At 43.1% G+C, this 21,013-nt stretch overlaps 1 protein-coding gene across 6 annotated transcripts in view; it reads left to right on the forward strand.

Moving 5' to 3' along the window:
- ADAMTS17 (ADAM metallopeptidase with thrombospondin type 1 motif 17) overlaps positions 1–21,013 on the forward strand; it is a 364,535-nt gene that overhangs the window by 87,022 nt on the left and 256,500 nt on the right. For all 6 annotated transcript variants that reach the window (XM_059058512.2, XM_059058515.2, XM_059058514.2 and 3 more), the window contains 3 exons: positions 9,467–9,550; positions 10,267–10,424; positions 18,094–18,137. In XM_059058512.2, coding sequence (XP_058914495.1) covers positions 9,467–9,550; positions 10,267–10,424; positions 18,094–18,137 — 286 coding nt within the window. The remainder of the gene's footprint in view (positions 1–9,466; positions 9,551–10,266; positions 10,425–18,093; positions 18,138–21,013) is intronic.

The raw sequence follows: 21,013 nt of genomic DNA on the forward strand, positions 1-21,013 counted from the left end.
ACAAGACAAGGATGCTTACTTTCACTACTTCTGTCCGACATAGTACTGGAAGTCCTAGGCAGAACAATTAATCAAGAAAAAGAAATAAAAGGCATCCAATTAGGAAAGGAAGAAGTAAAATTATCTATGTTTACAGATAGCATGAGCCATGTAGAAAATCATGAAATCCTACACACAAAAATTAGAACTAATAAAATAATTCAGCAAATTAGCAGGGTGCAAAACCAATATACACAAATCAGTTGCATTTCTGTAACTAACAATGAACAATCTGAAAAGGAAATTAAGAAAACCATTCCATTTACAATAGTGTCAAAAAGAATAAAATACTTAGGAATTAATCAAAGAGGTGAAAAAGTTGTACACTAAAAACTACTAAACATTGATGGAAAAAAAGAAGACAAGTAAATGGAAATACACTGATTTTCATGGATTAGAAGTCTTATAATTAAGATGTCAGTACTTCCCAAAGCAATGTACAGATTCATGCAGTCACTAGCAAAATCCTAACAACATTTTTCCTTGCAGAAATTGAGAAATCCATTCTAAAATTTGCATGGAGTCTCTAGAGACCCTGAATAGCCAAAACAATCTTGCAAAAGAAAAAGTTGGAAGACTCACATTTCCTGATTTCAAAATTTACTACAAAGGTATAGTAATCAAAACACTGTGATACTGGCATAAAGACAAACACATAGACCAATGGAATCGAATAGAGAGCCCAGAAGTATACTCTGACATATGTGGTCAAATGCTTTTCAACAAGACTACTAAGACCATTCAATGGGGAAGTGACAGTCTTTTGAACAAATGGTGATGGGAAGACTGGATATGTACATGCAAAAGAATGAAGTTGGACCCTTACCTAACATCATATACAAAAATTAATTCAAAATGGGTTAAAGACCTGAATGTAAGAGCTAAAACTATAAAAATCCTAGAAGAAAACATAGGGGAAATCTTCCTGACATTGGAGTTGACAATAATTTTTTGGATATTACACCAAAGGCACAGGCAACAAAAGAAAAAAGTAGACAAATTGGTCTTCACCAAATTTTAAAACTTATGCATCAGAGGACACTATAAAAAGAGTAAAAAGGCAACTCAAAAAATGGGAGAAAATACTTGCAAATTACATATCTGATAATATCCAGAATATATAGAGAACACCTAAAATTCAACAACAACAAAACTAAACAACCTGATTTTAAAATGGGCAAAGGACCTGAATAGACATTTCTCCAAAGAAGATACACAAATGGCCAGTAATCATATGAAAAGATATTCAGTGTCACTAATCATTAGGGAAATGCAAATCAAAACCACAATGAGATATTATGTCACTCTCATTAAAATGCTGTTACTAAAAAAATTGTAAAGTAACAGGTGTTGACAAGGATATGGAGAAATGAGCACCCTTGTGTACTGTTCTTGGGACCATAGAATGGTGCAGCTTCTTTGGAAAACAGTATGATGGTTCTTAAAAAAGTAGAATTTTAATATCCACTTCTGGGTATATACCCCAAAGAAGTGAAGGCAGGGTCATGAACAGAAACTTGTGCACCGATGTTCATAGCAGCATTATTCACAATAGTCAAAAGGAGGAAGCAACTCAGTGTTCACTGAAGAATGAATGGGTAGACAAAATGTGGTATATACACTCAATTAACTATCATTCAGCCTTAAAAAAGGAAGGAAATTCTGACACATGCTACAAGGATGAACCTTGAGAACATTATGTTAAATGCAATAAGCCAGTCACAAAAGTATAAATACTGTACAAATACTGTATGATTACACTCAAGTGAAGTGCCTGGAGTAGTCAAATTCATAGAGACAGAAAGTAGAATGGTGGTTGCCAGGGACTAGAGCAGGATGGGAAGTGGAGAGTTAGTGTTTAATAGCTGCAGAATTTCAATTGGGGAAGATGAAAAAGTTCTGCAGATGGATAGTAGTGATTGTTCCACAACAATCTGAGTGTACTTAATGCCACTAAACCGTACACTTAAAAATGTAAATTTCATATTATGCATATTTAACAGAATTTTTAAAAACCCACCCTGCTTACTGTCTTTGCACCATCTATAAGCTCATCAAGGTAGGACTGTGTGTACACCTTTGTTGTTATTTCCCTAGTGCCTTGTACATGTGCAGGTGATAAAGAAATTTTTGTGGCATCTGTGAACTCATAAATGAGCGACAAATGCCATTTTCTAACATCCTTTGCAAAGGATTTAGCGCTGAAGTTGTGTAAACACTGGCTTTCCTTTTTTAATTCCTCGATTAATTTACTTTTGAAAAGCGTTTTGTATTCTAAGCATGTCACACAGATGTGGTGTCCTAAACTCTGGTAGAAAGTGTTTCTACATAAATGCAATTACATATTTACACCTCCCACACAGCCCACTGTGCTATGGGTGGTCCCCTTCATCCCCTCTCACATCTTGTCTTTCAAGGAGGAGGTATCAAGATGGAGCTGATAAAAAAAAGTGTGGTGGGAAAGAACTGTTCTGAGAGCATGCTTGGCTGCTACAAACGACTTCGCCTCTGAGCCCTGTTGAATCAGTCTTCAGAGCAACAGAAGAAGTGGCTGCTGTGAGAGCAGAGACACTTTGGTCATTTTTGAGGACTTGTAAAGCATGGAAGCGGTACTAAAACAACCCTGGCATTGTTGCAGGAAGGGGGACCCCTTCTAGGGCCCAAGAGTGGGCTCTTGTCTAACACTTGGAAATGAATTGACCAAGGAAACATGTGTGCTGACAAAGCAAGAGACTTTATTGGGTAGGGGCACCTGGGTGGAGAGCAGGAGGGTAAGGGAACCCAGGAGAACTGCTCTGCCACATGGCTCGCAGTCTCGGGTTTTATGGTGATGGGATTAGTTTCCAGGTGGTCTCTGTTTTTTTGCCGTACATGGCCCTCTCACTGTGTGGCCTATTCCGTTGTGGAGCACAGGCTCCGGACACTCAGGCTCAGCTGCCATGGCTCATGGGCCTAGCCGCTCCGCGGCATGTGGGACCTTCACGAACCCGTGTCCCCTGCATCAGCAGGCGGACTCTCAACCACTGCGCCACCAGGGAAGCGCTGGCCAATCATTCTGACTCAGGGTCCTTCCTGGTGGTGCGCGCATCGCTCAGCCAAGATGGATTCCAGCGAGGAGGATTCTGGGAGGTAGGTAGGACATATGGACTGGTGTCTCCTTTTGACCTTTCCCAAATTCTTCAGGTTGGTGGTGGCTTATTAGTTCCACGTTCCTTACCAGGACTTTCTGTCGTAAAACAACTCATGCAGATGGTTACTGTGGTGCCTGGCCAGGGTGGGCAGTTTCGGTCAGTGGTTCCCCTACCAGCATCATGCAGAGTGGTCCTGTTTTAAAACAAGGAATAAAGGAGCTTTGTAAATCACAGAGCAGTGAGCTTGGCTCTTGTATCAGTCAGGGGTTTTGATTATAAGCAGAAGAAACTAGATTTGGGCTAACTGAAGCAGAAGAGGAAACATGTTTTTAGAGCCATATACAGAGGAGCCCAGAATCAAAAGGAAGGCTGGGTCACCAGCCTCAGAACTGGGGGGAGGGTAAGGGGCAGGAGACTCAAGGGAGAGGGGCCAGGCAGCAGGGGAGAGCAAGGCTGAGTTCCGTCCAGGAGTATGGGCTGCAGTCCTGCTGCCATCTCTCCACTGCCAGTGCCCCTCCAGGGCTTCTGTGGGAGGCAGAGTGAGTTTCCACCTGCTTTGGTTTCTACAGTGGAAAGAGGGTTCCTTCCTTTCTCCAGAGCTCACCCAGTGGGGAACTTTCCCCAATGAAAACAGTATATTTAGCCAAAAAAGAAAAAGAAATTCTAAAAATCCCAGCAAAGTGTCCAGACACTACACAGACCTAAGCATAAAAGAGGTTCACTCACATGACATATGATTCTGTGGTTCCACTTTGGGGCATATACACAAAATGAATTGAAAGCAGAGTCTCCAAGAGATGTTTGTTCATGGCAGCATTATTCACAAATAATTAACAAAAGGAGGAAGCAACCCAAATGTCCATTGAAGGATAAACAAAAATATATATGTGTACATATATACACAGTAGAATATTCAACTTTAAAAAGGAAAGAAACTGATGCATGCTATAACATAGATGAACCTTGGGGACATTATGTTAAGGAAATAAGCCAATCACGAAAAGACAGGCTCTGTAGGAGTCCACTCATAAGAGCTGCCTAGAGTAGTCAAATTCATAGAGACAGAAAGTAGTGGTGGTTGCCGGGGGCTGAGGGGAAAGGGCAATGAGAAGTTGTTGTTTAATGGGTGCAGAGGTCCAGTTTGGGAACATAAAAATGCTCTGAAGGTGGATGGTGGTGATGGTAGCACAATAATGAGAATGTATTTAACACTACTGAACTGTATACTTAAAAATGGTTAAGATGGTAAATTTTATGTTATATGTTTTTTACCACTATAAAAAAAATGAGATGCACTCACTAATTCCATTCAGTTATATTTATTGGGTACCTAATGTGTGCTGGGGACTTCCTAGGGACTGGGGATCGAGTAGGGACCACAACAGGTCCCATCCTCATGGAGCTCATGTGGTGGCACCAACAGACAGTACTCAACACACAAATCAGGGATTTGTGTGCAAATTTTATAAACTGCTATGCAAAGATCCAGGTGATAGCAAGTGACTGGGGCAGTCAGGGACACCTCTGTGATGAGTGACCCTCCACTTAGAAGGAAAGGCATTACACTGACATAAGGAGCCAGCCAGTGGGAGTCAGTCTGGCATTTGGGAGGCACAGGGAGAGGTGATTCCTGGTGGATGATGGGGAGGGTGCGGCACAGTGAGAGGTGCTCCGGCCACTCCCTCAGGGGTCAGGGCATGGAGAGCCGGCTTCACTGCATGTGCGACAGGGAAGCTGTGCAGGGGTCAAGTAGAAGAGTGGTATATACTGATTTGTGTTTTAAAAGATCCCTCCACCTGGCTCAGAGGGGTATAGAGTACCACTGGGCTATGTGTCCCAGCAATCCGCTCACCTGTGCAGGAATGTGTGGAGGGAGAAACTTTGGCCAGACCTGTCTGTGTCTCTGAGTGGTCAGCAAGCTGCAGTGGGCGCCCTGAGTGGGCTTTGGTTGATTTTCCAAATATGCTGTAGTGCCTTTTTATGTACGTGACTTCATTTTCCTTTGGTTGGGGGTAGTGGTGACACAGAAGCAGGAATATTTTAAAGAACAAATTGCAGATGGAAACAGGTGGTGCTGACACTAGAAGCCCTGGGTTTGGGCAGCCAAAATTGGAAAATGGGGCCACTTGAAAGAGCTTTGGTTGTTTTTAGCTTCCTTAACAACCACAGAGTGGAATGAAAACCTGAGCCGCTCCAGGCAAGTTCTGTTTGGAGGAAAAATGACATCAATTTCACTCAATTACCATGTGAAACAGACAACAAGCCTCTCTCTGGTGAGCAGAGAAACTAGCAGCAGTGCTAGAGCCTCACTGGTTCCCACATCCCAGTAGCCATGATGGGAAGCCACTGGGGGGCTTGTGGAATGCAGATGGCTGGGCCCACCCCCCTCCACCGGGTTCTGATTCATGGGGTCTGGGGTGGCCTCCAGAATGCGTTTCCAAAATGTGCTCAGGCCATGTTGGTGCTGCTGCTTCAGGGACCCCGCTCAGAGGGACTGCTAGAGAAAATAGCCCCCTCCAGGGTGCGAGTCTGGATGGGTGCGGCCTGTGATGTGAGGGAGTCACCTCAACTTCCTGTCTGTCCCTGGGGAGGCCCTAAGTCACCAGGTAGGTGGTGCTCATGTGAAAACTCCACCTGGCATTGCGAACAGCTCCTCCCCACGTGCCCCCATCACCTGTCCCTGTCTGCCCCTCCCTGACCATGTCCCCATGTCACCCAGCCAGGGGATCCCTGCAGTGTGCTGCTGGTAGAGGGTCCACCCACTCGGCCCCAGGCTGCCAAGGAAATGTGACAAATGAAGCTGGGGCTCCGAACACTTGCCAGGATGCAGCCAGAGCTGGATGCAGGAGACAGACTTTCCAGACAATTGGTTGTGTTGTTCCCTGCCCAGCCAGGTGTCTCCCTAAACATCATGGTGCCACTGCCTCCAAGACTTTCCTGAGTGTGAATTTCCATGGGAGAGGAGGACAGGGAGACTTCCTTACATGTCTTTGAGGCCTGCTGCTTTGTGTTCTGTGGCTGTCGTCGGATTCTCGTCTGGCTCTCCTGTCTCTCCTGGCTTGGCACTGGGCCTTGAGGGAGATCCTGTGCATCTGCCTGGCCCTGTGCTCTGCTGGGCTTTGTGGGAGAGTGGTCTGCTCAGGTGACAAGGTGCTTTAGTTGTGGTCGCTCCCGCCTGCTCTCCTAAACGTGGGCGTCCCATTTACACGTCAAGGGGGGTACCTTCCTGCAGGCTTACAAGAGAACGTTGCTCAGAGCATGAAGCTTCTTGTCTTAAATTAATTAATGAAAAAGTTTTAATTTGGTAAAATACTCCTAACAGGATTTACCATCTTAGTAATTTTTAAGTGTACAGTTCAGTATCATTAATTATATTCACACTGTTGTGCAATCAAACATTAGAACTTTGTCATCTGGCAAGACGGAAACTCTACACTCATTAAACAACAATTCCCCATCTCGCCCTCCGTCCCAGCCTCTGGAGCATGAAGCTTTTCTCCCTGTCCAGCTCATATATGTTTTGTGTATTTGCTCCAAGAAAAGTACCTGAGCCTTTTGGGGCCATGGTACATGGGATGTGCAGAACTGTCCTCAGCTGGAGATGAAAAAATGGGCGATTCTACGAGGGAGTTTGTTTCTATAACTTTGTCCTTCCTGAAACTTGCATCATTGCATTCAGGCTCTGTTCTTTATTCTGGTTTCAGGGGGTGTGTCAGAACATCACTGACAATTGCCTTCCTGTGTTATTGCTTTAAACCCACAATATTCTTTAATGTCTTTGGCTGCCATTGCAGACTACCTGTAACATACAGGTAGTGTTTAGATTGCACCTTGAAACCCTGTGTGACTTGAATTTTCTTCCTCATAATTTCAAGTTTTCATTCTTTCTAGTTTTCATGTTTTGAATTGAGGTTTTCCAGTTTGGGCCCAATCCTAAGGCTGAATATTTCTGGAAAAATTTGATTTACAGCTGTTGGGTGGTTCTCAGAAAAAAGGAAAAAGTTATGTGCTTTTCCCTTCTTCACCAAGGTTTAGGGATAGGTAGTTAAGGCATGACTTCAGAATTGGCCTACAGATGGTCCAGTATTAAAAAATGACTTCAATTTTGTTCTTGAGGAAAGAAAATGTCTTGGGAGAGGGTAGTGGGAACAGAAGAACTGAATATGTTGTATTTTTCCTTGTGGGAAAGAATATTAAATTACACAAAGGTTCTGTTTTGCTTTAATACTAGTTTTCAAAGAGAAAAATCCAAGCACTGACACAGCTAATTCCTTTGTCACACAGATGCTCAAGCACTGTGCGTGCCTGGCTTCTGCCACTTGTGTGCCCGACGCCGTGTCCAGCTTCACATGCCCTGAATTAAGTGTGGCCACGCTGTTGGCTGTGGTCATTGCTTTATGTTGCTGCTGATGTACTGGAGAGAAAATTTTAATGCCCCTGCTAGAAAATTCTCCCTCTGGATTGTGTCTGTCAGGAAAAAAAAGCATATTCAAAACCAAGTGAAATAAGTTAGAGAAAAACAAACACTGTATGATTTCACTTATATGTGGAATCTAAAAAACCTGAACTCATAGATACAGAAAACAGATTGGTCGTTCCCAGAGGTGGGGGGTAGGGGTATGGGTAGAGGTGGTCAAAAGGTACAAGCTTTTATTTGTAAGATAAATAAGTTCTGGAGATGTAAGATACAGCATGGTGACTATAGTTAACAGTACTGTATCGTATATTTGAAAGTTGCTAAGAGAGTAGGTCTTAAAAGTTATTTCACAAGAAAAACAGTTGTAACTATGTGAGGTGATGGATGTTAACTAAACTTATTGTGGTAATCATTTTGAGATATGTATATATTATATATACTATGATATATAGTGTAATATATATAATCATCATGTTGTATACCTGAACCTAATACAATGTTGTATATCAATTATATATCAATAACACTGAAAAAAAGGACATAATGAAACAAAAGTATTTTCCCAATTTAAAAAGAAAAGGGAATATTTAAAAGATTCTTATCTCTTCCCTCTATATCTTACACTACTACCCTCATCACCTATTCCATTGTACCTCCCTGAGTCCTGCTCTCTCCTGAGAAGGAACTTAGGAGGATCGTTAATGATCTGGGGGTCCTCAAATCTGATGGTTCTTTTCTGTCTACGTCAACTTTCATTCCTTTGCCTTACTTGAGTTTTCCTATCTCTCTTCTCCTTGAATCCTTTTATTTCTTGATGTTGAGATCCTTATAATTAAGTTCTACCAACAAGAGGTGCAAAACTGAGAGGGGCATATCCTTTTCTGTTACTATAACTTTATCTCACTGACAAACTGGTTAGAATGAGGAATTCAGGGAAAAAAGGAATATGGCCTTTTTGGCTGGATGATCTGGATTTGGATTGTAGTCATAGTTGACTGGCAGTGGTCTTGAACTGGTGGCTTTATGTCACTGAGTCGAGGTTGGTGGAGATACCAACCTTGATGGGTTGTGATGAGGGTTAGAGAAGATACAAGTGACATGTGGCAGATGGCCACAGGCATGGACCTCCCCCATCCTTTCATAAAGATCCCCTTCACCTTCCTGCAGGAAACACCAGAATCAGCAGACATCCATTTCTTTTTTTCAAAATCACCTGTCCTATATATTTTATTCAACCGACTGATTTCCAGTTTATCTTTGCATGTATATGTTTGTATGCACACGTGTGTGTGATTCCAGGGTTTTCTGTTATGCTTGTTTCTCTTGAGGAATTTATATTTATGGGAGTTTTTTGGACTCAGAAGACCTTTTAAATAAAATCTGGGTTATGTATCTCACATATATGTATTTTTTTGTTCCAATAAGACTTTATTATGAACATTGAAATTTGAATTTCATATAATTACTCTTCTTTAGATTTTTTTTGTACTGCAAGAACACAGTTAAAAATTTTTTTTTTAATTAATATAATTTTTAATGAATAGAATTTGTATTTCATTTTATAAATAAATACATTTATATTTTATTCATTTATATTTTGTGGTTTAGATTTATAGGAAAATTGAACAGGTAGTACAGAGAATTCCCATACACAATTTCCCCTATTATTGATATTTTACATTAGTATGGTATGTTTATTATAATTAATGGACCAATATTGTTACATTATTATTAACTCAAGTCCATAGTTTGTGCAGATGTCCTTAGTTTTCACCTACTATCTTTTCTTTGTTCCAGGATGCCATCCAGGATACCGCTGTTGTTTTTTTTTTTTAATTTTTGTATTTATATCTCTATTTCTTTTTTTCTCTCTTAACAGGTATACAATATGTTTCAGCACCAGAGCCTTGGAATTAAAGTTAACATTCAAGTTACCAAGCTTGTCCTGCTACGACAGCGTCCTGTAAGTCCCCATTGGCACAGTAACAGAAAATGTAACTGGTCTCCAGGTTTCCTAGTTGCTGTTGAGCGCTGAGGAGGAGTCCAAGTGTTGTATTTTATCCTTCTTCCCTGGCTTTGCAGACGGCAACACTGTGCCCTGGGCCGGGGACCAGGGATACCTGGTGCGAGGAGGACAGGTACTGTTACTGGAGGCTTGGTGTGCAGTTAATCTGCTCAGAATCTCAGGGGAACCCTAAGCAGTGGGCCTGTGTGCCTCCCTCCTTCACTCCCGCATGTTTCATGGGTGCAAAGTTGAAGGTGAGGTCTTTGGAATCATGGCTACTCTTCTGGAGCTATACCTAAGCTTCAGGCCAAATTTGGGTGCCCTGTAGCATCATTTTCTGGTCTTTTGATTGAGTGCATTTCCTTATGAAAGTGTTACCTGCAGAGTTAAGCAGTGAATATGAGAACATTGGGTATAATATTCAGTTTGCCAAAAAGAAGAAAGCTTTTCTTTAATAACGTAGTCTTCATTCGAACTTAGAGAACTTATAGATAAGGCCCCTGATGGCCTCTCTCTGGGTCTCTGCATCTTCCTACCAGCTTTGTGGGCAGGTGACATTGAATGACGCCCCGGTGAGCAACTGTCTCCACCTTAACATCCACACTGTGGTCTGAGCATGAACTCTGGCTTCTCTGGGCATTTGCTTCTGTAACTGCCCCCCTGATTTCTTCTAGGCCAAATTGTCCATTGGGCACCATGGTGAGCGGTCCCTGGAGAGCTTCTGTCACTGGCAGAATGAGGAGTATGGAGGCGCACGGTACCTTGGCAACAATCAGGTTCCAGGAGGCAAGGACGATACGCCCCCCGTGGATGCCGCTGTATTCGTGACCAGGTAAAACTAGACTCTGCCTGGAGCTGCAAAGGAGAAAGGGAGGGCATTTTCCATTGGAGAGGACAGATGGCAATTTGCTAGGAATTCAGGCTTGGAAATCAGACTTTGGATCACATGTCTGAACCTTGGATTCTTCATCAGTAAGATGGGGATAAATGATAGTCCTACCTCCAAGGTGTGGGGATTAAATGAACACAGGAAGCACTTCTCACAGTTCCTGGCCCAAAGTAAGGACACAAGTGTTAGCTATTACTATTGCTATTGTTATTATTAATATAAAACTACTGAAATCCTAGTTACCCAAGACTCTTAAAACTTCCAAGAAAATTCATCTACTACCTCTTCCCAGCACCAAATATAATGTTTACTGGAAAGAGCTCATCTGTGTTTGAGGCTGCTTCCAAAGTGGGAGAAGTGAATACCCCGATTTTGCTATGGAGGGAAGTCCATGCAAGCATGTGTGTGCTGTGCATAGCCCATCCATGGGCACTCTTGGGACAAGAGCAGCAGGCAGAGATGCCTGTGGAATTCACGTAGAGGCTCCATTTGAAGCAAGAAGCAGAGTTTCTTTATAGGCTACAGAGCTGGACTTACTCTTCCTGATAAGAGGGAAGCCAAGGGGTCTGGCAGTAGACAATAGAAACCAAAGGCAGCTTTCTATGCAGATAGCAGCAATGTTATTTTAGTTTTCTAGGGCTGCAGTAACAAATTACCACAAAATGGATGGCTTAAAACAACAGAAATTTATTTTCTCACAGTTTTGGAGGCCAGGAGTCTGAAATCAAGGTGTGGGCAGGGCTGTGTCTCTCTGAAGGCTCAGGAGGAGAGGATCCTTCCTCCTTCTTCCTAACTTCTGGTGGTTGCTGCAATCCTGGGCATCCCTTGTCTTCTAGATTCATCACTCCAGTCTCCTCCTTTGTCACATGGTGTTCTCCCTGTGCCCACATTTCCTTCTTCTTGAAAGTACACCAGTCATTGGATTGGGGCCCAGCTTAATCCAGTGTGACCTCATCTTAACTTGATTACATCTGCAGTGACCCTCTTTCCAAATAAGATTACATTCACAGGGACTGGGTGTGGGGTTAGGTCTTGAACATATCTTTTTAGGGACACAGTTCAACCCATGATACGTATAGATGTGGCTATTTCATTTTTTCCCTATGTCTCTAATCTCTGTTAGAAAAATTGATTTTCCTTGGTTGTTTTACTTCAATGATGTAAATAAAACATGTTATGTGTTCACACGAAAATCCCCTTTTAGAAAATATGCAGAAATGTTTTGTGATAATTTAATCCATTAGGTTAAAATACAAAATTTTATTTTTTTGAATGAATATATCATGAATATATCAACTTTGAATTTTAAGATTTTTTTTTTATTTATGGAAACTACTTCCAGAATTACATGCTTTCTTTTTCTCTGAGTTCAGAGAAAGGGAACAGTTTACCATGTCTTTAGCTTAAAGATAGCCTGCCCTTCTAAGCAGAGTTAAATCTGGTTTAAGACTTTGGTTTTGAGTCCAGAAGGTCTCTTATTTTGCATCTCTTGGGCCATAAACAACAAGCCCCTGGCCTGATGACATCCTAAAGGTAGCTGGGGATGATCTGTGACCCCAGCTTCAGGTACCCTGTACCAGGCAATGTAGCACCCTAGGCTTCTCCTCTTAAAAAAACCCAGAACATGCACATTGCCACCATCAGACACCAGATATATGCCTAATCACTCTTGTAGATGATTCATCAGTTGCCAACCCTAAAGGATTAAAATGTGATCTGTAGCACACTGATCCATTATGAGAACACTTGCTACTTCTGCAGGATGTGATTAAATGTATAATGGAACATTTGAGAAATCTATTCAATAATTCTGATTGCCAACATATGGCTGGTGGTCTACCAGGAACCAAGGACAAGGCGTGAGCATGACCTTGTACTTGCCTTAGATCTGGGTTTGCCCACCCTGGTGAGTGCTGGGAAGCCCTAGGTACCACCTCTCCCAGCAGCTCTGGCCCCCACACTCACTGGCCAGAGGCTACCATGGCTCAAGGCACTTTGAAATAGCTTTTGGAGCCTATGAGGCTTTCCATAAAGCACTGAGGATTACAGCATTGGTCTTTTGGCTACCACCCTTTGAGAGTGGATTTGATTTGTGGGACGGGCAGAAGTCCTTGGGAACCATATCTATATGTGACTATAAATTAATGTGATTGATTTTCCAAATGATAATTAAATGAGGACTAAAGACCTTTCCTAGAGAGGAGCTCTAAAGAACATCATCTTTGGAATATGCAGCTAAACTTCCAAGGTTATTACTTTGAAAGTGGTTTGTGTAAATACTATATAAAATATATAAATTCTGGTGTTTTGTTAAAAATAATAACCTATGGGAATTTTCCCTGTATTGCTTCTTTGCTTTACTGCTGTTTCCTTTCTTGTCTGGGTAGAGAAAACACTTGCAAGTGGTCTTGGTTTGGGAATGACTAGCTTTTTTTCAGAGGCAATAGATGTTACCAAAATTAGTGTAGACAAAACTTCTGGATTAGCCTTTTTACAAAACGCCATCAGAGAGACTGAAGGCACCCTCAGCCTGAGAATGCTGTCGGTTAGGCTTTATTTTTTCCTTTCTCTTTTTCCTGTCTCCTAACAGCTTATTTACCATACTGGAAGTATTTTGCATAAAAATGTTCTTTACATCTCACACCCATTAAAATGACTACTATTTAAAAAAACTCAAACAACAGAAAATAACAAGTGTTGGTGAGGATGTGGAAACATTGGAACCCTTGTACCCTGCTGGTAGAAATGTAAACTGGTACAGCCACTGTGGAAAACAGTATGACAATTCCTCCAAAAATTAAAAATAGAACTACATATGATCCAGCAACTCCACTTATGGGTTTATATCCAAAAGGATTTTGAAGAAATATTCATACACCTATATTCATAGTAGCATTAGTAATAATAGCTAAAATGTGGAAGCAACCCAAGTGTCCATCAGTGGATAAATGAATAAACAGAATGTGGTGTTTCCATACAAATGGAATATTATTCAGCCTTAAGAAGGAAGGAAATTCTAACACTAGTTACAATGTGGATGAACCTGGAGGACATTTTGCTGAGTGAAATAAATCAGTCATAAAAGGACAAATCCTTTGTGATCCCACTTATATGACATACCTAGAAAGTTAAATTCATTGAGAGAGAAATAGTAGTGGCCAGGAGCTGTGGGGAGGAGGGAATAGGGAGCTGTTTAATGGATATAGAATTTCACTTTTGCAAGATGAAAAGAGTTCTGGAGATTAGTTGCACAACAATGTGAATATACTCAACACTACAGAACTGTGAACTTAAAAATGGTTAAGGTGGTAAATTTTACGTATATTTTACCACAATAAAAAACTTTTAAAATGTTATTTTCTAACTAAGCACATTGAAGGGGGTGGTCTTGATTGCAAGTGGGTGTTTCTTTTTTTTTTTTTTTTTTTTTTTTTGTGGTACGCGGGCCTCTCACTGTTGTGGCCTCTCCCATTGCGGAGTGCAGGCTCCGGATGCACAGGCTCAGCGGCCATGGCTCACGGGCCCAGCCGCTCCGCGGCATGTGGGATCTTCCCGGATCGGGGCACGAACCCGTGTCCCCTGCATCGGCAGGCGGACTCTCAACCACTGCGCCACCAGGGAAGCCCTGCAAGTGGGTGTTTCTGAGTGGGGGGGCCGGGGAGGCAGATGCCTGGTGGCCTGGGAAGGCCAGGTTTCTTCAGATGCAGGCACAGCCGATACGAAGGCCTCCATCCCACTCTGTCACCTGCGGCCAGCCCAGGAGCCTGTGTTGTCTCTCTCCATTTTGAGCCATCTTGATCCCTCTCACTTCTGTGGGGAGCTGCTGGACTGAACTGATTGGTGCCATCCATCCTCTGGGTCCTCACAGACGTTAAACTCAAGCCCTCCCACGAGGATGGGGTGGCAGTGATGGAGTCGGGGCTGGAAGCCAATTTGGCTGAGAAGCATCTTTTAAGAATTAGAGGCTGAGAGCTGCAATTCCTTAGGTTGGGATAATAATGGGCTGATGTTTTCACAGAGAAATTGGGTGTGAGGCAGTTGCTGCTCTGGAGAAGCAGTCCTTTCCTCCCAGAGTAATCCAAGCTGAGGGTCTAATTGGAGGCCGCACAGGCCAATGGTGTTTAGGGGCCGGCATCCCCAGGTCCTGGGACTGGCTGATGTGAGGGTTTCTTCTCTTTTTGTTTTCCTTCCGGGCTGTGGCTGAGCCCGAGAGTGTATCCTCCTGGACACCCACCAACCATACAGATGGCCAGTTGCCAAGATGTGAGCATGACATCGAGTCCAAAAGAAGCTGCTGAGCAAGGAGAGGCAGGAGCTGCATATCCAGCAGCTGCAGCTGTGTGTAGGTCCAGCAAGGACCTCTTAGTAGACTGAGTTTGGGGGCCATATGGGATCCGCACAGACTGGACTTCAGGGGACTTCAACACCTGGCACGGCCTTGCCTTTGGCTCCACATGTCCTCCTGAAAGCCAGGAATTTTATCCCGCAAACCCAGGTCTATGCTCCTGGGAGACACCTGGAGCGACATGCATGGCCAGCCCAGAGCACGACCACCAGGACGTCCAGTTGTCCCTCCACCGTCCCTTCCCATGTAATTCCACCCAGTCCCAGGGACGGTCCTCCCTCAACCTTTGGCCTTGCTCATGTGAGAGCTTGGTGGGTACCTGTGGTGTTACGTTTTTCTGGGTTTCCAAACACAGGGGAGAGACAAGGCCACTGATGAGCTGACAGGGCACATTGAAAGTGATCTGGAAATGTATGCCGGTCATTTAGTAAAGGAGCCAGTATTTATTAAACCCCAACTGTATGCCAGGCAATAGGTTATGCACAGGACTAGCTATGTAACTTGTGCCCAGTGCAGAATGAAAACTCGGAACCCCATGTTAAAAATTTCTTAAGAATTTCAAGATGTTGAGAGCAGAGCGTTAAAGTAGATTGGGGGATGGGAGGCCTCTGAGTGAGAGGCCTGCGTGATGGCACAGCTCACACATCCACGGAGCCTGCTCTGGCCCGTAGATCCGCGCAGCCTTCTGTTGAGGAACAAACAGCAGAATGTGAATGTGAACAGACTGAGAGGCTGGAGAGCTGCATTGGGACCCTTTTTTTTTTTTTTTTTTTTTTTTTTTTAATTCCCCAGTTGACCCCTGCAGCCCCTACATGTGGGTTTGGCATGAGTTTGCAATGGGAGCCAGGGTACCTGGAGATGAAGGTGACCCTGCAGGCAGAAGGCTTGCTTTTCCTTTTCTGAGAAAGGACCTTGAACAGGCAGGGGAGAGAAGATTCAAATTTTGGCAACCCTTTCAAGACAGGCCTCTAATTGAGCTTGGCTCACGTATGGTGAGCCCACCATGCGTCCTCCCACTTCCTTAGCAGAAGCAGTGGACGATGCTGCAGGGCCCATCACTTGAGACCACCCGTTTCCCTCCAGGGAAGCCGGGGGATGAGAGAACACACAACGCTCTGTCAGCCATCTTCCTCCAAGCTGGTCAGAGAGACAGCTAGAAGGAGCTGGGGCCAATCCCCTCAGCAGCCTGTTCAGTCTGTTTTGTTCTCTTCTGTGGGACTGATGGCCACACACCCTTTCTCCCTTTGCCCAGGTGAGGCAATGCGATGATGCTTTCAATACTTTTAGTTGCTCACTCTGGAGCGAGGTCTCAGGCCAGTCTGGTCTTTGTGTGTGTGTGTGTGTGTGTGTGTGTGACACGCCCAAAACATTCCAATGAGAAGGGTGTCAGATCAAGAATGTTGAGTTGGGGTTAGACCAGTGAACATATTTATGTCCCTAATTTTGTTTGTTTTCTTCTCTGCCTCTGTGACTTCCTTGCCACCCTCTACTGCCTGTTAATTAGTCTTCTGAAAGGTTATCTTTGACAGAAAAATCAAGGCATGAGTCTTCATTTTCCTATGGTTATTCCATCTCCATTTCTGTGGAGGCTCCCTTGATTTTGCAGGGGGTTATTAAAAGCCTGAGGGTCTTGAAGGCTTCCTTTTTTCCTTTGTTAAAATTATTTTAAAATTGATTACCAAAATATATACATGCATTATGAAAAAAACTAGAGATGCAGTCAGCAAAACCCATGTGGGCTGCTTAGGGGATTGGCCCAGCTCCTTCTAGCTGTCTCTCTGGCCAGCTTCAGGGCCACCTCTTCAAAGCTGTCACACCTATGCCAGCTGCCCTTTCCTCTGGACTCACAGCATGTCCAGGGTGCCTGGCAAGACTTCTTGGCCCGAGGCAGTGGCCTGGACCAGGAAATTCTGTACATCAGAACCCCAAGTGGAATCTTTTAAACCTACAAATCTGGCCTCTGGGGGTCTAGTGGGTGGGTAGAGTCTTTGACAACTTTCAGGCCAGGGTTGGGAACAAGCAGGTTTTGCTCCACTCACATGGACATTCACATAGTGCTGAGAGGCGTTAGACATGGGTTACATTATGGAGGCAAATAGGACAGAATGTGCTGTGGTTTGGAGTGGAGGTAAAAGGAAAAGCTGATGATATTACATTGCCTTCTTGTCATTGTCCCCAGTGTGAATGGCAGATCAGATCCTTCCGTGAGAATAGATTTTTGACAGAGAGTTAGGAGAGGAATTTAGGACACTGAATGCCGAGGTGGGGATGGAGTGTCAGAAAGGGGAAGGTATTATCCCATGAGGGAAGGCAATGTGTGACCCATCCAGAGCCTGCCACTTTCATTGACAACTTTGCTTAGTGCCAGCCTGACAAGAGCCTGACCCATTTTTCTTCCCAGAGAATTTTTAAAAAGTGAAATGAGAAGAGGTGCCTTCAGAACACACCTTTTCAACATGAAGCTGCACTGGAGTGTGTTTAGAGAGCTGCAGATGAGTGGCTGCTTTCTACCAGTCCCCACGGTACGCCATGAGAAGATGAACGTGGGGCCAGGCACTGCTGTCCTCACCCAGTCCTGGGCAAGATACCTCCCTAACCAGTGCTCTGGTCAGCTCCGAGCTAGGGAACTTATGGGCAGAATAGTGGGAATGCTCCGGTTTTGGAAAGAATGGCTCAGATTCCTCATTTCATACCTCACAGGCCAGAGGGAGGCCCTTGTACTTGCAGAACCGAGGCTGGATCATATTTCGAGCATCTTTGCTGTTTCATTTGTCCACAGCCACACACCTGGGAGATCCTAGAGAGCTTTAAAGAACATAAGTTTTAGAAATGACTTTTTTGTTGTGTTCTCATGTAAGTCATTCCAGCGTTTGAAACTAGTTGCTGCCCAAGTAGAGTAACTTAGGAAGTCACTATAGTTTGATGATATTGACTAATAATTATCTCTGATAGATGACTTGGTAAACATCTTCTGAAACTTTCAGCGTTGGAAGGAGTCCTTCCAGCAACTGAGTGTTATTTGTGGAATATTTCAGCTATGAAAGGAGGATCTTACATGGGGTAACTGGGCCTACCAGTTGGAAATGTGGTTAATCTTGGCAAACGCTGCTAGTTATTCTTCATTATAACAGGTGGCGACTAAAGTGATAACTTTGTTATGGGCAAGACGAATAATCAAGATTAATTAGATTAATTGACAATGTTTTCTTCTCCCATTCTTGGAGGTACTACACACACCTGACTATTTCTTTTTTTAAAATTTTTTAGGACAGATTTCTGCGTACACAAAGATGAACCTTGTGACACCGTTGGTAAGTTTAGAGTTAAAATAATAACTCTACACCCTGTGATAATGTGGACACTTGATAACACAGTCTGAAGGAGCCATCCTCAAACAAACTCTGCCTTTCCTGTTACCTCTTTTTTTTGGTAAATTTGGTTTCTGATTTTATTTTACTTTTCTTCTTTCCTAAAAAGTTTTGTAGTTGCTTATGGCAGAAGGCATCTAGACAAAGGGTTAGTAAGGAAGATATGAAAAGTTCAACCAAAGGAAGGAACCCTCAGGCTGTCCTGAAGTGACTGTAGTTGGGTTGCATTTGTCTCTGAGCCTCTTGATCACCAGTGCAGGAGGGGGACCTCGCTGAATTACACGATTGTCATGAGACAGAAGCTTCACCAAGTGTCGTAAGAGGTGAAGTGTGACTGCAGGGTTGTGGGACTGGTGTCCTTCCACAGCCTTGGCACCAGGCTCATTGCTTTCTGGTCAAACAGCAGTGATGCTGACACGTAGTGCTGGCAAACACAGTTTCCCTCTCCCCCTGCCCTTCTACCTACACCTCCTCCCCCACCTTCCCCTTCACTTGCCATTTCCTTTCTCTCCTATCTTCAGTTATATCTGGCTTGCTCTTGAACTCTCATAGGTTTCAAATTGGAACCAGTCTTTGAGTGTAGGAATAGAGCACGTAGTTAACAGAAACCAAGAGGGTTTCCAATTTTGTCTGCTATAGCACAAACCTCTATTCACTAAGAGGTTGAAATATTGCACCACCAAAAGCAAGGTTTGGAATTGAATGTGCTTAGAATTTTAGGAAAATTGAAGGAAAACAGTATAGGATTGAATATATATTATTGTGGAATTCAAACGTTAAAAACCTGTGCTTCCCGCGGAGTACTGGCAGCAGGTAATCCCGGACTTTCCCTCTGGCTCTGCCAGGTACAAGCTAGGTGACGTTCAGTAAATCTCCATAATCCATAAAATGGTCACTTTGGACTAGGTGACTTACAAGGTCTTTCCAAATCTAGTAGATGGATAGCTAGCATTTATGTCACATTTTAGAGTTTCAAAATGATTTTTTATACTATACTTTGGCAATCTTTAGACAAAACTGAGAACTAGGTGTTAAAAACCAACTAACCAATCTGTGCTTCGTTATTTGGGGGCTGTCTCTATAACAGAATTACTAGGCAAATGCAATGTGAAGTAAGCTTTGATAGAGGGTTAGCTGACGCCCGAGTCTAGTTGGGGCTGTAGAGGACTGGTATATGTCCATCTCTGTCCACTGCCATGGCTGCCAAGGCCTGCGCTATCCAGAGGACTGGCTACTACTTCCCAGTGTTCACAACTCAGCTCTGACACCTCCACACTTCACCCAGGAGGGGCTTCTGCTCCCTGCCCCTCCTGCTCCCTATGCTTGCCCCTGCGGAGACATGAATCCGTTGTACTGCCCTTGTCTGCACATCTTCCTTGGAATACAGTGCTACACAGAGCAGAGTCCAGCTTTAACCCATGTGTCATGTCCTTCAGCGCCTGGCACAGGGCTGGAGAGGCTGAGTCACCACTGTTGATCCAATGAAGGAATAAATAAATGAATGCAGATGAAGGAACTACAGTAGTTTTGAGTAATGTGCATCTAATGACCTGGTTTTCTTTCATGTGATTTAGAACCAGCTTTAATTTTCTTTTGAATATGTAACTTTCATATCTGCACAGACAGCTAGCTCTCTCAAGCATCCTTCCCTCTTCTAAACCACATGACCACACTACTTGTATTCGTCTGCTAGGGCGGCTATAACAAAATACCACAGACTGGGGGGCTTAAACAACAGAAATTTATTGTCTCACAGTTCTGGGGGCTGGTTCAAAATTAAAGTGTCAGCAGGGTTGATTTCTCCTGAAGCCTTTCTCCTTGGCTTGCAGATGGCTGTCTTCTCCCTGTGTCCTCACATGGTCTTCCTTCTATGTGTGCTTGTGTCCTAATCTCCTCTTTTTATAAGGATACCACTTATATTGGATCAGAACCCCACTCTTATGACCTCATTTAATCTTAATTACCTCTTCAAAGTCCCCATCTCCAAATACATTCACACTACGGGTTATGGCTTCAACTTATGGTTTTTCGGGGAAAACAATCACAAAACCTACATGGTGTTTTATTAGTACACATTTGTCTTAATGTGTCATAATTTACTTGTACATATTATCAAGTCAGTAAGAATAATGGGTAATTTGATAAAAATAATAATTTAAAAACTGGGTTTATAGCAATCTTATAGCAGTCTCATCCAATTTATTTCTGTATTTTTTTTACCTTTATATTTTGAAATAATTATAGAATTTCTTAAAGTTGTCAAAATAGTACAGAGAAGTCTCATACCAATCATCCAGCTTCTATGGTAACATCTTACGTAACTATAGTGGATTTCCGAAACCAGGAAATTGATTGGCACCATGCAGTCAACTAAACTACAGATCTTACTCAGGTTTCACTGGTTTTGCATGCACTCATTTTGGGTTATGTTTTTACCTATTGTTCCATGACATTTTATCACATGTGTGAATTTGTCCATCCACCTTAAATTAACAATCAGGAACAAAACGGGTCCATCCCCTCCAAGCAGCTCCCTCGGGCTGGCCTTGTAGAATCACCCTCTCCTTTCCTCCCTTTCCCTAACCTTGGTTACTACTTATCTGTAATCCATCATTGTAATTTTGTCATTCCAGCATCCAGTTTATTTTTGAATTTTGTTTTGATTCCACAGAATGCAAAAATAATCTGAATCACATAAATATGTGGTTGCCAATGCTAAGAGATTTTGAACAGCTGCCTTCAAATCTCAGGATCCAGCTCTGGCAGGAAGGGCTGTGCCCTGAGTTTTTTACAAAATGAGATAATCTGGTACCTTGAGA

Source organism: Kogia breviceps, chromosome 3 (assembly GCF_026419965.1).
Source record: "Kogia breviceps isolate mKogBre1 chromosome 3, mKogBre1 haplotype 1, whole genome shotgun sequence".
NCBI lineage: Eukaryota > Metazoa > Chordata > Mammalia > Artiodactyla > Physeteridae > Kogia > Kogia breviceps.